The sequence below is a fragment of the Candoia aspera genome, chromosome 1 (assembly GCF_035149785.1).
Source record: "Candoia aspera isolate rCanAsp1 chromosome 1, rCanAsp1.hap2, whole genome shotgun sequence".
NCBI lineage: Eukaryota > Metazoa > Chordata > Lepidosauria > Squamata > Boidae > Candoia > Candoia aspera.
The window spans coordinates 129517574-129531895 of NC_086153.1; the positions used below are offsets into that span (position 1 = coordinate 129517574).

At 39.6% G+C, this 14322-nt stretch overlaps 1 protein-coding gene across 1 annotated transcript in view; it reads right to left on the minus strand.

The window, feature by feature from the left end:
• TINAG (tubulointerstitial nephritis antigen) overlaps positions 1 to 13170 on the minus strand; it is a 30103-nt gene extending 16933 nt beyond the window's left edge. The window contains exons 1-6 of the mRNA XM_063313547.1: positions 12669 to 13170; positions 7543 to 7606; positions 6985 to 7074; positions 5117 to 5231; positions 3394 to 3517; positions 2533 to 2683 (exon numbers count right to left, since the gene is read on the minus strand). Of these exons, the coding sequence (XP_063169617.1) occupies positions 2533 to 2683; positions 3394 to 3517; positions 5117 to 5231; positions 6985 to 7074; positions 7543 to 7606; positions 12669 to 13020 (896 nt within the window). The 5' untranslated portion in view covers positions 13021 to 13170. The remainder of the gene's footprint in view (positions 1 to 2532; positions 2684 to 3393; positions 3518 to 5116; positions 5232 to 6984; positions 7075 to 7542; positions 7607 to 12668) is intronic.
• Between the last annotated feature and the right edge of the window lie 1152 nt (positions 13171 to 14322).

Genomic DNA, 14322 nt, shown 5'->3' on the forward strand with positions numbered 1-14322 from the left:
TTGTTATCTCTGGTAACCCTTAATGGACTTTTTCTGACCAGGACTGAACTACAAGGCTTTAAGGATTTGTTTATAGGTAAGAGATGAGATATGGGAAGAAGAGCTCATTTGTTGTATTTTAAGAAAAGATGATAAGTTACTAAAATTGTTTAAACTTGTGATGAAGGGGGAAGTCATTTCTTTATATATTTCTTTTCTTTTTCTTTACTATATTCTAGTTTTTTCTTTCTTTTCTATTTTTTTCTAATTTTTCTTCTTTTCTGCACTTCCTACTTTTTCTTTTTATTCTTTTATTTTTTTCAGTTTGTACTAGTTTATATCTTTTTAATTGTAGTATTTAATAAAATTACTATTAAAAATAAATATTGATACAGGTGGTTGCTTTAGCTGTACTTTTTTGTGCCATAGAAAGAAACAGTTATATTTTCTTTAGAACCTTGTCAAATCAATTTAGAAAATCAGTATCTCATTGGCAAAAACTCTATTTTTATGTCCATCACTGTGAATAGTTGCATAATCACTTATTATTCCGTTTTATTCACAGCTGCAATAGAGTACTTAGCCTACAAGGAACAAACAGGCAGAATTCAGATTCTTCTCTGAATAGCAGCTATAATTTTCTTCACCTATAATCTGTCACATCATCCCATCATAGCTAATTATGAGCATTGATGAGGATTTGTCACTGTTGCAGGACTACTTTCTACTTAGATCAAGTAAAAATATGTGCTACAAGAAATCTTTTTTCCATATTTTTGTGCTACTGTTTTGGTTTTCCTTCCTCATACTTTGTATGCATTTTCACCAATTTTTTATAGTAGACATTACAAAGGGGTTAGCATATCTAACATTTATGAAAGGAAGTTGTTAAATGAATTAGAGTTGTGAGGAAAATCTAGTATGTAGTTCTTTTACAGGATGAATTTAAGCTTACAGGCTTATATATAAGTTTTTGTAGGTTTATCTATGCATTCCAAATACTTAAATTAACTATAGTTAATTCCATAGCCATTTTTGGTTGACTACACACAACATGCAAAACCAGAAAGTGTGGTTTACAGATCACAGAGGCTCACTGTGATTTGCAAACAAACACTATATTGGAGCAGTTGTGACTCTGTACCAGTCTGAAAAGAGCTCCACATCTCCCTCCCTCTCTCCCTCCCTTATTTATTTATTTCATCTACCTACCTACCTACTTACCTACCTACCTACCTACCTACCTATCTATCATCTATCTATCATCTATCATAATCTATATAGCTGCCCCTCTACCAGAGGAACTTTAGGCAATGAACAGAAAAAAAGACAAAAACCAAAATTTACAAAGCCATTAAAGAAACTAGGCCAAGGCCTCTAAAAACTATGTCAACACAGCCATACCTACCCCAGAGTTCCATTAATATCCTGGAAGGCTACCAAGGTCAGGGCTGTCCATATCTCAGGGGGAAGGCTTTTCTACAAGACAGACGCCATGACAGAGAAGGCACATTTCTCAAGCCCCACCAAGTGACATTGCTTCACTAATGGCACCTGCAACATACCCACCCAGCTCAATCTGGTGGGACAGGCAGAAGCCACTGGGGAGAGGCGGCCCCAGAAGGAACCTGGCCCCATGCCATGTGATTGTATAACACTGGCGGGGTTCAGGAGTATTTCTGGCCCAGGTCTGATTAATTTGAATCTGCAGTAGAGCTGAGGCTCTGGAGCTTGTGGGCAGTGCATTTCTCTATTGGCAGGAAGTCCTTCCTCTGCCCAGCTCCAGCTCTTGATCCTATCAGGTCTTCCAAGGGAAAAGGTGGTCTGATGCAAATTCTGTTTCTCCATGTAGGAACTGCTGGGGTATTTCTGCATACAACTAGACAAATTCACACCATGTGAAGTAAGAATATGGACCAAGGAAAAGCAATTTATTTTACTTACCTTTTTCAGAGAGCTGGGGTAAGGAGATTTTGGTTATTACAAGACCTGCAGAGCTGGGTGGAGGGGGTGAACAGAGATTGTGTCTGCTTGCTCTCAATAATCTTGAAGATAATTGTGGTCTTCAAACTGCTTTTGAGAAGCTGGGGAGTACAAGCCCTGTTGTTCCTGAAATGCCCCATTTTTCAGTGGCCCACCTCCTGATAAGATCTGGGATGGCCAGTCATGGGTGGAAATCATCTTTCTGCCCTCTATAGGAAGGGACAGGGAAGTCAGTTTGGGCTAGACCTAAAGAAAACATTCTTGAAGGAAAATCCCTGCCACTGGGGTTCTCCTAGGCATCTGATGGTAAACAGGAATCATTTGCAGTCTTAAAGCTTTTAGTAGCTTATCTTACACTCAGCATGTCAATATAGGTTAATAAACTTTATATCACAGAAACAACATCAGCCCCAGTGGCCTCTTTCCAAGGAAAATGAACCCTGAAAGACAGCTGGCACCCATCTTGAAACTTCTCATTGCTCTAAAATGGGTGGTATGTATATCATAATACTGTATTCTTTTTTTTAGTTCTTTTTTAATTCTAGAAGTAATAGCAAAAGTCATACTTACCCATATTTTTTAATATAAAACCAAGCGTAGCCTATGCTTCCTCCTTTGCATCCATGCTGATTCTTGATGGCACAAGACATCAAATTCTGAGGTGAAAGGTTGCCTGTGAAACAGCCATGGGAATGAATTGCTATTCTATCTGCAGCAACACCTATTGGTTGGAAAAGAATCAGATGTCAGTTATAAAGCCCTCTGCATGAGATGTAGTAAATCATTGGAATGGAATATGTAGAATCAGGTAGTATTTCTTAATTTTCGTACATTACTGTGAAGATACAAGAGCTTTTTAAAGGATTCCCATAAAACTGGGGATACCTTTAATCATATTTTAGGATTGCATGCCCAAATAAAATGAGCTGGTTTGGCCAATGGATGGACAACAATGAAACCTATGTTGTCCCAATATGGTTGCCTACATGAGATGCCATATACACTTTGTAGTATATCTAACAAAGTCTTCTATTGTTAAAACTGGGTTACATCAATAGAGATGAGTTAGGAAGTTAGTTCAGTTCAATTTTTATAAGATCTTGCCCTTAATAGCAACATTCTTTGTAAACAACATCTATTTCTTGCATCTGATTACATACTTCTATTGCATATTTTTCTTGCACGTGAAGAATCTACTGAGTTCCAGCTTAGTATTTTACTTTTGTTCTCTCTGAGGGATTATAGGGGGGAAGTAATCTTGCAGTTCTTTTTCAAAAGAAGCAGTCTAATGAGGAAGAAAAGATGGAAAATAAACTGGAAGGCCACGCTGTCTTTTGAAATTCACCTAACAAGACGTCAAGAGCAAGGTTAAGGCAGGAATAGACAATCACAGTTCTAGGCACAAGTAACACAGCCAAAAGAGCACATTACTTGCAGCTGAAAAAGCCCAGGATGCTCCACAGTTTCTTTGGTCCAATGGATCATGAATCCAGCCTGGCCATTCATAGGAAGCCACAAAGAATTCAGGGAAGTCTGCAGCATCTCCTGTGTTTTCCTAAAAGAAATCAAACATTTGGGTGCAGAAAGATAAAGGGCACAAGCCTGCGCCACTGAAGTACCCACAGACAGAACCATCTCCAGAAACCTTGTTCATCCTCTTCCCCTTCAAGCTGCATACATAGGCTGTCATTACAGACTGCTGTGAACATCTCCCATACATTCAACCAATGTTTGTTCCTTAAATGAGCTAGTTGCGTGTGGCAGAGGGAGGCATGGAGGCATGCACAGACTTCTATTCATCCTAAGAGAGTAGCAGTCACCAAACTAGTGGGCGAAGGGAGAGAACAGAGTTCTCTTATGTGCTGTAGAGATCTCTCATTGTGCTGTGACATGCAAGGATTTTACCCAAATGAAAATACATGCCAATACAAGGCAAAAATCACGTTTAAGATGTTTGGAACACTCAGTGTGTTTGGAGCCACCTGGAAATGCTGTAGCAAAAATGCTCTGCAGACTGTGTATTAGTTTTGTAAACTTTACAAAGAGGTGGGAAATGTGTGATGTTCTATGTTGAACTAAACTTCCAATGCTGAGGGATGGGAGCTGTACTTCAGCAACATCAAGAGGACAACAAATTCTCTATCCTGGGCCTACAGTGAGGTGCAATTATAGCGGAACTATAAAATTAGGAAATAGAGGAAACTCTAAATTTCATTAAAATATTTTTCTAAGTACAGTAAATTGTGAAAAAATCATTTTCATAGGGAAGATTTGTGGTCTTGATTGATCAACTGCCTATAAAGGATACATTCTATGGGTGTTGTACACATGGTGTGATGGAATGTTTCCCTGAAGGGGGGGGGGTTGATGTGGTGGATTTCAGTTCTCAGGAAGGAGGGAGCACATGCCGAGGAAATAAGAGGACTCACAGACTGGAAAGCCTTGGCAGGGAGACAGTTAGAGTAGCCCCGCCCTAGAGTTTCCTAGGTTATTTTCCCTTAGGTTAGTTAGGATAGCTTTAGTCTTGTTGGAATTATCAGGGATCAACTCAGCATTGTCTCATAAGCATAAGGGGGTCGCTCTAGCAAATCGCATCTCGATTGTGGGATTGTGGGATGTCACATGGGTCACCTGATTCCCACTTCCTCCTCCTCCTTGGGGTTGGGGATTAACAAACTCCATTACCTCGTGGGCAGACATGCAAGCAGGAAGAGCTGCAGAATGGAGCTCTCCCCTTTTCATCAACCAGTGATGAATAAGTGCTTTCTACTGTGAATCTACTTGTATCCAGATCTACTGAATAAAAGTAAGCTATCTCTATTTTCTTCATCTAACTACAGTGTGAAGACTGAATTTATTTCTGAACATAATTAAGCTTAATGTGCAAGTTACTTTTTTGGTTCAGGCTTCTACTCTGAAAGATTGCTGTTTGCTGCTTTGGAGTTCTTTTATTAACCTTTAAAAACTCCATCAAGTCTGGCAAGCTTCTGTCTGCATGGTGAGAGCAAATAAAGAACTGGAGTTTGGAATACACTGACCCGTTGTTGTTCTTGGGCTGGCCCTGATACATGAAGACAGAACAACCTATTGTCTACAAAGAATAGCCTAAGTGATGTTTGTACTTTGAATGAAAACAGAGAAAGTAGAGACCTACTATGACTGGTCTCATGTCCAGCAGGGCAGCAGATGGATGAAATGTGCCAAGACGATAATTGAAACCTTCTTTCAAGCTCATTCCCCAAAACTGACTGTAGTTATCAGCTTTCCATCTGCCTCACAAATATAAAGATATAATGCATCAGGTATGTATGCACTTGGCTGATTTAAACTCAGCATACTTCAGAGTGCTACCATTTATAAATCATTTTCAAAATTCACTTCATGCAACCAATTAAAACTAACATCAGTAAAGATGATTATTTTTCCCTCAATCAGCTTGTTTGAGATCAACACAATTATTTCTGGAACTTTGGAGCATGATGATTCATAATATGAATCTGTCCCATGACTTTACATTTTATTTTTCATTGATAGTTTTTGGATTTGACATGTACCTGAACAAAAAAAGTTAATAGCAGCCAGGGGAGGGATGGGATTATCAAGGAAATCTTAGAAGGCCAGTTTCAGAATCCTGAAATAATTCTATTGATTCTAAGAATTCTAACGGTTCTTTGATGATCCCATCCCGCCCCTGGCCTTTGCATGCTTATCAATTTGCAAATGTTCTTCAAATATTAAGGGGGAAAATGGGACAGCTGGGATGAAATACAGGATCTCATCCTCCACCCCCATCATAGCCCATGGTTGTGCTAAGATGATATGCTTAGCCAGGTGAATTAAGGATCAAGAAATAGCATTCACTCACACCATATGCTGAGCTCAGTTGATTTGAAACTTTATTAGGGCTGCTTTGGATATACGCATGGCTTAGTATGCTCTGGAAACACAGATGTTTGCTTAGATTATGATTCAGTATACTGTGTGTAGTCAAAAAATGAAATAATTCAGTAACCAAGTTTGACATATTGTATGAGCCCGGCTGATATGAGGTTCCTTTGCCTTTTTAAAAGAGCTGTAAAGTGATTTACTCAAAATTGCATATTTCGGACACCATCTCCCAATGGGTCTCTCTCATGTAGTCTTTTGGAATGAAACTGTTCAAGATAGCAGCCACAATTAGCTATAAAAGTCCCACCTTTTTTTTACACATGTTGCACATGCAATGCATGTAAAAAAGGAACAAGATTTGATCACCAGTTGTGGCTGTCACCTTGACTTCTTCTACCCCCCTATAAATGCCTCTGGTCCTATGGCACCTTACATAAAAAGTCAATGGTGGTAGAATCTTTCATATAAACAAATAATAGGTCAAAATTCATTTCATCAGATGTATAGATGATTATTCTCAGTTAGTCATTATAAGTTCACAAGTACAGAGTACTATTAGAAAGTGAAGCCAATGGAACTATTAATTTCTAATAGAATATTTTTTTAGGATGGCGTTGCATAAACCTATCAGAGGATGCTCTGTTATCTCAGCAGGAAACTGAAATTACAATTGATGGCAATGTTTTTTCCTGTCCTGTGAGAGCAGTTAAATCAGAAGGGAAAAAAAGGCAAATCTTGGTACAGTAATATCCCTGTAGCACATTACTCTATTACATTAGGAGTGTCATACAGATTCCTATCTCATGGAATGAGTGCCTTGAGTTGTAGAAACACTCAGAAAACTATTCACTTTGAAGTCATAAATGGCAAAATCCTAACATTTGCAAACCTAGAACCAGGAATCCAAAAACATTGTCAGCTTTGTTGTTGTTGTTGTTTGGTGATTAACTGATTTTGTAGATTTATTTCTAGCATGAAAATATATTAGAAAATGTATATGTAGGCACATGTACTTGTGTGTAGCCATAGGCATTCACAAGAGTTAGTGTATCACAACGACAACTGAGTTGATACTTTCTCTATAATCAAAGTAGGAGCTATTTGCATTACAGCAACACAGATCAAGATGCTTACCCATTGGTCCCACCGTTGATTTGCTCAATTAAATTGGGCTGAATGAGACATATTTCATCTGTGCACCTCCAATGATTGTTTACGCACTTGCTGAAATGAATGTAACAGAGAATAGTTTTATGTAAGAAAACAGACTTATGAAGAAACAAACACTGCATACAGTAAGTAGGAGATTCTGAAGTGATCTGCTTGGGACGTGTTTATGCTCCGATGCCACAAACAGTAGGCCTAGCCAGGAAATCTAGCATACCCTTCCATTCTATGTCTCCACAGCTCTTGTTCCAGTATAAATATTTAGTAGGGCAGGCAGCCTCACTTTCAGACTGCATAAATATACTCTTACAGTACCAGTTTGTCCAGAATGTAGCGCCAGCAGCACAGCAACAGATTTGCAAGTAATTCGTGGGCTGCTTTGATGCAGTCTGGCATCTTTACAAGAGTGTTTGTATACATAAGGGGAGCTCCCATTCAAATCATTGTGAGTTTAGGATGATAGCCAGGGGATCAAATCAGTCATATCGATGAAGATACTCTGCTCCTTTCTCTTGGGGACATTACCAAGGATTGCAGTTATCTTTAAAATTTGCTCCTTCTTCATAGTGCTGACCATCTTTGAAGCAACCTGCCAACACAATACATAGAAAAAGGAGGCAAGAATTAGCAAATTACTAGTGAGGTTGTTGTGTGCAATCTGCCAAAGGACAAAGGATGATGCCCCCACCCTTGGTCATGTCAACTAGGAGACTAAATTTTCTGCATCAGTGAACTGAGTTATTAAATCACACTTGCAGAGATCTGAAAAAGGTGTTCAGAAGCATGCCTGGTGCAATCCTTATAATGGAATTTAAGAGTCATTCTACTTCCATTAACATTGTTTCTATTTCATTCCTTTGCCACAAATTTTTAATAATGGCTTCTACTTTTCCTTCTCTTCCAATTATAAGCTCTGTACTTCCTTTAAATAAAACACTGTAGAGATTTACAAGAGTGGCCTAAAATATATTTTTCCTTATTTAATGGTAGATGCAACATAGTTGGCAATGTAATCTGTTTGCAGTGGCACACAAAATGTAATTATTAGCACAAGCTGAACTCCAGCATTTGGCAGCTAGACATAAACTTGGCAATTGCTTGCCAAGTTGTTTTTTATTCTTTTCAGCTTCCAGACTCCAAAGATAAGGAGGAGATGTCTGGAGAGGTGAAGATTATCTCCCGTCCCTCCAGCCCAAGTGTTTCCTATTTGATTAAAACTGTCCAAGGTGAGATTCAACTATGGATGAAGGAAGTAGATAATGAACCTTGGCTCTCCCCCCTCCCCCCTCCCCTTGCTTAACAAGAATATTCTATAGTTCTCCACATTTAGCAGGGAGCCAAGTCATGCAACTTCTGGGTTTACCACTTTGCAAACAGACAGCCCTTTTTCTCCAAACACCAAGAAAAAATTCTGGTCCACATCCTGATCATCTTTCATCTTAACTACAGCAATCTCCCTCTGGCTTTCATGATTTGATCTTAGTCCCTTAATCTCTGCCCAATATTCTGCTGCCAAATGTCAGGCTCTGCCTGCAACCCAGTAAAAACACAGACGCTAGTGTAGCCTTTAGGTTCTGGTTTTATTTGAGTATAGGATGCATGCCCTTAGAAAAGCTGAGAGTGAGTGGAGCGCACCGGAACGGGATTTAAATAGCCCGCGCTGGTCAGCGCTCCACCCCTCCTTACTCCGAGTGCGCCCCGAGCCCCGTTGGTTCCGTTGCCGGTAGGTGAGGGGTCGTGGAGCCCCTCCTGTGCTCCGGGCATTTCCTTGACTGTTTTCCCGGCCAGTGATGGGTCATTGCCGGGCGATCAGGTTCGTAATCTTTTGACAGCTCGGGCGCGCCTTGTGGTCTGGTCTTGTCAATTACCTTCTTTGCAACATTGTATCTCTCTCTTCCGCGCCTCCGGCTAGAGTTGACACTTTGTTGCCAGCACCTGTTGCTCTCTTTTGTTAGCTAGTTGCCTTTTCCCTTAATCCACCTGGTACCCATTTCCCTGCATTGTCATGCGAGCCGTTGCGATGTCACAAGCATCGCAACGGTGATCATGACACCAAATAAGCCCATCTCTCCAGCAGCATCCACAGCACAAAACAGCAATACCAAAATGATGATACACAAGCATATAACTGTGGCATATCTGTAATTATGTCATAAGTACATAATTCCCCTGTGGTCTCCCATGTGTCACTCTGATCATGACTTCTTCAAACCTTGATGGTAGTTTTTGGTTTCTTTCTATATTTAACTTAATTGCTTCAGATTTTCAATCCTCCAGCCCCATCACTGCTCTGTAGCTGAAAGTCTCATGTTATCTCTCAGCATCCTCTTCCCTTGCATACTGCTATGGTCATTTCTGTTGGCAGATTGCTGGGAAAGCCTTTAGCCCAGGAGAGATCAGAAAAGTCACACACACCAGGCATATCTATAAAAATAATTTATTTACAGAAAGCAAAACAAAAGCAAAACATATTTAAAGGACTTAGCTCTCATTGAGAGCTACCTGGCTTGCTACATGCCGGCACAGAAGAGAAAGAGGAACTGAAACAAGTCCGGGCAGGTTCCTCCCCCAGGTGCAATAGTTAACATTCGAAAAGGGGGCAGTTGAATTCAACCTCTGCACCCGGCCAAAATGATTAGAGACAATAGCACCTTAATCTGTTAGTAGGAAAACCATTAACAATTTCCCCACTAGCAGCTTACAACATTTTCTAGAGTTATCCAACTATTGTTGTGCAAAATATTGAGGACAGATTTTATATCACTTCACTGATGCCTGGGTGATACTTACGAAGTTGCTGTAAGTCACTAGTGGGGAAATGACCTGTTTCTCTTATTTCTGTCAGATTGTACCTCAAATCTTATTCTTCTACAAAGCCATTGGCTGAATTTCCTAGTTTAGGGAAGGCAACTTGTTTCCCTTCAAATGCTTTGAATTACAATTTGGATAATCTGTTCCCATTGGCATTGCTTGGCGGTGCTAATGGTAATGAAAGTCCAAAACATGGAGGACAACTCATTATTTATGCCTGTTCTAGATTTAAGGCATAGTGTGCTATAAGTTTATCAGAAACTAAGCTTAAATTCATGTATCTCATATATCGCTTCCTGATCCTAGCTGGAGCAGGATCTTTAGTATTAATAAATTGCCCATCATTTGCTGGCCACTGTAGAAACATTTGCAGATATTGTAAAATCAAAGCAATAGTAAATTCCTGCTGTCTGGCAGAGAAGTTCTCTCTTGTTTCATGGTTAAATAATTTTTGATGTCATTCCTTTCTTTTCAAAGTAGCAGACTGTATTTTTGAAAAAAAACATTTTTTTTAAAAAAAAAATATGGGCTTGGGCCCATGCAATTCATTGCTACAGTTCTTCAGGAATTGCTACATTTTTTAGGAAAACAAATCCCACTGAACTCTGTAGCTGGTAATCTGGACAGGAATGTCCAGAAATATGCAGGAGGTCACATTAGGGAGCTTCTGCCACTATTAACAGCAATTAAATGTTCTCCAACATGGGCTTCCCTTGGCAAGGAGAGCTACAGAGCAGATTGCCAGCTTGAAGAAAATGCAGTGATGAGGTTTGGCTATCATGCTGCAGGAAACTGCCAAATGCAATTTGCACTCAATAGGGATTGCAGAGCTTGATGTATGATGGGACAAAGTACATTTTTCTGTTGCTTTTAATGAGGTACTGGTTTTAGCCAAATCAAAACTTTTTTTTTTCATTCATAATGAACAATATCCGAGACTTATATTTAGAACTTTTAAAATACTAACAAAAGTGTAGGAACAAAACACTGTAGGAAGAAGGCCACCCATGCAATTCTCGAAGTAATTTTCCCAACCGGATGTACTCCAAATGGGATTATGGGAGTTGTATGGGTGGGTATGCATTTGGAGAAGCCTGCAGTAAGAATGGAAATGCAAATACTATTTATGAGTTCCTTTCAACACATGGAAGAGCCTTTCCCCCATCCCTTTAAATATCATGTATCAAATAGGTAACAAGTATTACTCACAACACAGCTGACTTTAAAGCCAGCTATGAGTGAGGAAATTGTAGCTGTATCTCATGACTACAGCTTGAAAACTAATAAACCTTGCTTAAAACACTAATTAGTGTAGTTCTGGTTACTCCAACATTTCTTATAGTAATGTTTATTCAGAAGCGAATCCTGCTATGTTCCATCCATTTCACTGGGTATCAGATTGCAGGTATACAGAGGAACCTGTATCCACTCACTTGGTACAAAGCCACAATGGGTCTTCTTCCAGTAAGTGGTTCTAGGTTTGCAACTTATTGGTATAGGACCCCATGGAAACCACATGCAATATTTGAATGAGGAGCTGTAGCTCCATGACAAGAGCCAGTTTGGTGTAGTGGTTCAAGCATCAGGCGAGAAACTGGGAGACTGTGAGTTCTAGTCCCATCAGAGGCAGGAAGCCAACTGGGTGATCTTGCCAATCACTCTTTCTCAGCCCCAGGAAGGAAGCAATGGCAAGCCATCTCCAAAATCTTGCCAAGAAACTGCAGGGCAGTTGTCCAGGCAGTCGTCAGAAGTCAACACTAACTCAAAGGCGCCAAAAAGAAAACGGGGGGAAAAAAAAGCTCCATGACAGGGCATATTTCCATGCAAAAGATTTCAGATTCAACTAGTAACTCCAGATAAGGAGGACAAAAAAAAAAAGACTTCACTAAAACTTTTCTAAAATAAAATAAAAACAATTCTAAAAACCCTGGAAAGCAGTGCTGGGCTAAGTAGCCAATGGCCTGACTCAGTTGAAGTATGTTAAACTTGACAAACTCTGCAGCCTTTTAATCTTCAAATACAAAAAGTAATATGTGATAAGATGATATCCCTGCTACTAATCCTTGATTATCTTGGTATCTATTTGGATCTTACATCAGTTGGCATAATTTCAAAAGAATTCTCTTGAAAGCAACAGAAAGATATCCAGCAATATTTAGTTTATAAACTAAAAACAAAACAGAGAGGGAAAAGGCCAGTTTAACAAGGAAGGTCAAATTAGACAGAAACAGGAGCAAAGTCCTTCCATCTGTTGCCAAAGTCCTCTGGCTTTTAGCCTTAAGTAACTTGTGGAGCTGAGAAGATGGAGCCACTATCTCAGAGGGACAACTCTTTTTTTAGGTCTAGCTGGGCACATTTTAATTTCTTTATGAAAGAGAGAAAGAGCCAGCTTCCCCAGTGAACTGAACTTATTAAAAGAACTGAAATGAAAGCTTCAACATTAAGTTTATGGTAATGGGAGATTAAATAGTAATGCATAGTCATACCATATTTTAAACACTTTATTAATAATGCAGTTTGTTATCTTTCATTTATCCCAATACTGTTTTTATATGAAATGAGGGATGATTGATGTATTTCCTAACAAATTTCACTAGCATTTTTTATTTTTTTTTAAAAAAAGACAAATGCAGGAAACTACAGTACAACCACCCTTCCTCTCTCCTTTCCTCCCTGCTGCACATTCACAGACTATACTTTCTGCAGGATCTAAGAGTACTCATCTCCAAGGCTCCTACCATTTTTAGTTTCTTAAAAAAATCAGCATTCAGTCAGTCACCTTCCGGAAGGGCATCAACTTCCCTGTGTGGCAGAAGTGGAGGTGGGAACATAACACTTACCCCATTGCTGTAACTGAGGTCTCATATGCTCTGGAAGAGGCTTGTGGCAGGCAATCCAGAAATCAGGGCAGCAGTCAACAGAACCAAGAGGATCCGAAGCACAGAACTCATCACAGTAACATGTGGCATTCCTAGTATAGTATTGAAAGATGCAGCTATCATCTCTGCCTGGGCAGCAACCTCTCAGCCTGCAGTAGCTTCTTCTGGAAATAATTCTTCTGATTCTCTTTCTTCCAGAACAATTCAGAGAACAGTCCTTGTGCGGGGAATTATTTCTGGAGGTAAATAGTCCTTCCATGCAAATCATGACTGCAAAGCAACAAAAAGCTAAAATCTGGATCCTGGCCCACATTCCTGAGTATAGCAGCAGATTGCCGTCAGGATAGCTGCATCGGATTTTATGAACTCAGAGCAGGACTGTCTGAAGGGTTTATCTATGTGTACGTTGATGTCAAAACTCCTCACAGAGAAGCCACACAGATTCAGCCAGCTGTCTGAACCATTCTCGGTGGTGAGGAAAACATTTGCACTTTAACCATTAGTCAGAGATGCTATAAAATGTCTTGTTTACACATGGTAAAAAAAAAAAAAACAACTTGGGCATCATGTGGATGACAAATACAAGCTGTCTCTGCAAATGACTGGAAATCTTTCTAAGATCACTTGGAACAAAATCACAGAGCAAAGGTATGCACCTTAGTATAAAGCCATTATATATGAGGTATTTTTTCATCAGTGTCATCAGTTGAGCTTCATCTCTACATATGACATCGTATCTTAAAATATAAGAAATTATGGAAATTATGTCAAGGCCTAGGGGTACAGTACTTCACTTACAAAGTCAGTTTGAAAGCTTTTGTTCATGCAGACGAGGAGAAGATTCATCAAATACTACACATTAGCCCCATGCTGTTGTCCACCGTTGGGAGGTTCATTGCAACGCTTTGGTTCTTACCTTTGAAGCTCCAGATCTGGGTCCTTAGTATTTGTGGGCATTAGTCAGACTATGACTTGGCACCCCTTCCCTGCTCTGCTTGACTTAAAAAAACTTTATACTTGACTTTTTAATTATAGGTATTCATCAATGGGCAGTTGCCAAAGTGCAAAGCAAAGCAGCATCTCCTTTGTTTACAAGAATATCTCTGGGCCTCCCATGCACTTCAGCCTAGTGTGGCTTTTGAAAATGTGCCTGCCCTCTCAGAAAAAAGAGAGGGGAGGGGAGGGGAGGCTAGGATGCTACGGACTTCCCTGTCAAAAATAGGTGAAAAATATTCTGTTTAAATTCCGGTAAGTAGCTGTTGTGACTTGTGACAACATGGCAGCTATTTTGTGGGCACACCTACAACATATACTCAAAATTCTTAGTATGTCCACTGGAAACCTCCTATATTTCTTTTCTGTTTTCTTCTATTGTTTTCTTTGTTATTTTTTTGCTCTGTTCAATTAATAAATAAAGGTGAAAAAACCACACAGTGTTATTTAGATGGTTATCTGAAGGACCACTCGCTCTTGTATGAACCTACCTGGGTCGTGTGATCAGTCATGGAAGTCCAATTATGTTCCCACCAGTGAGAGCCATCTGGTTGGCAGTAATGAAAGCAGAGCCCCAACCTTTAAAAACAAATGAACAAACAAAAAACCTCCCTTGGAAAAT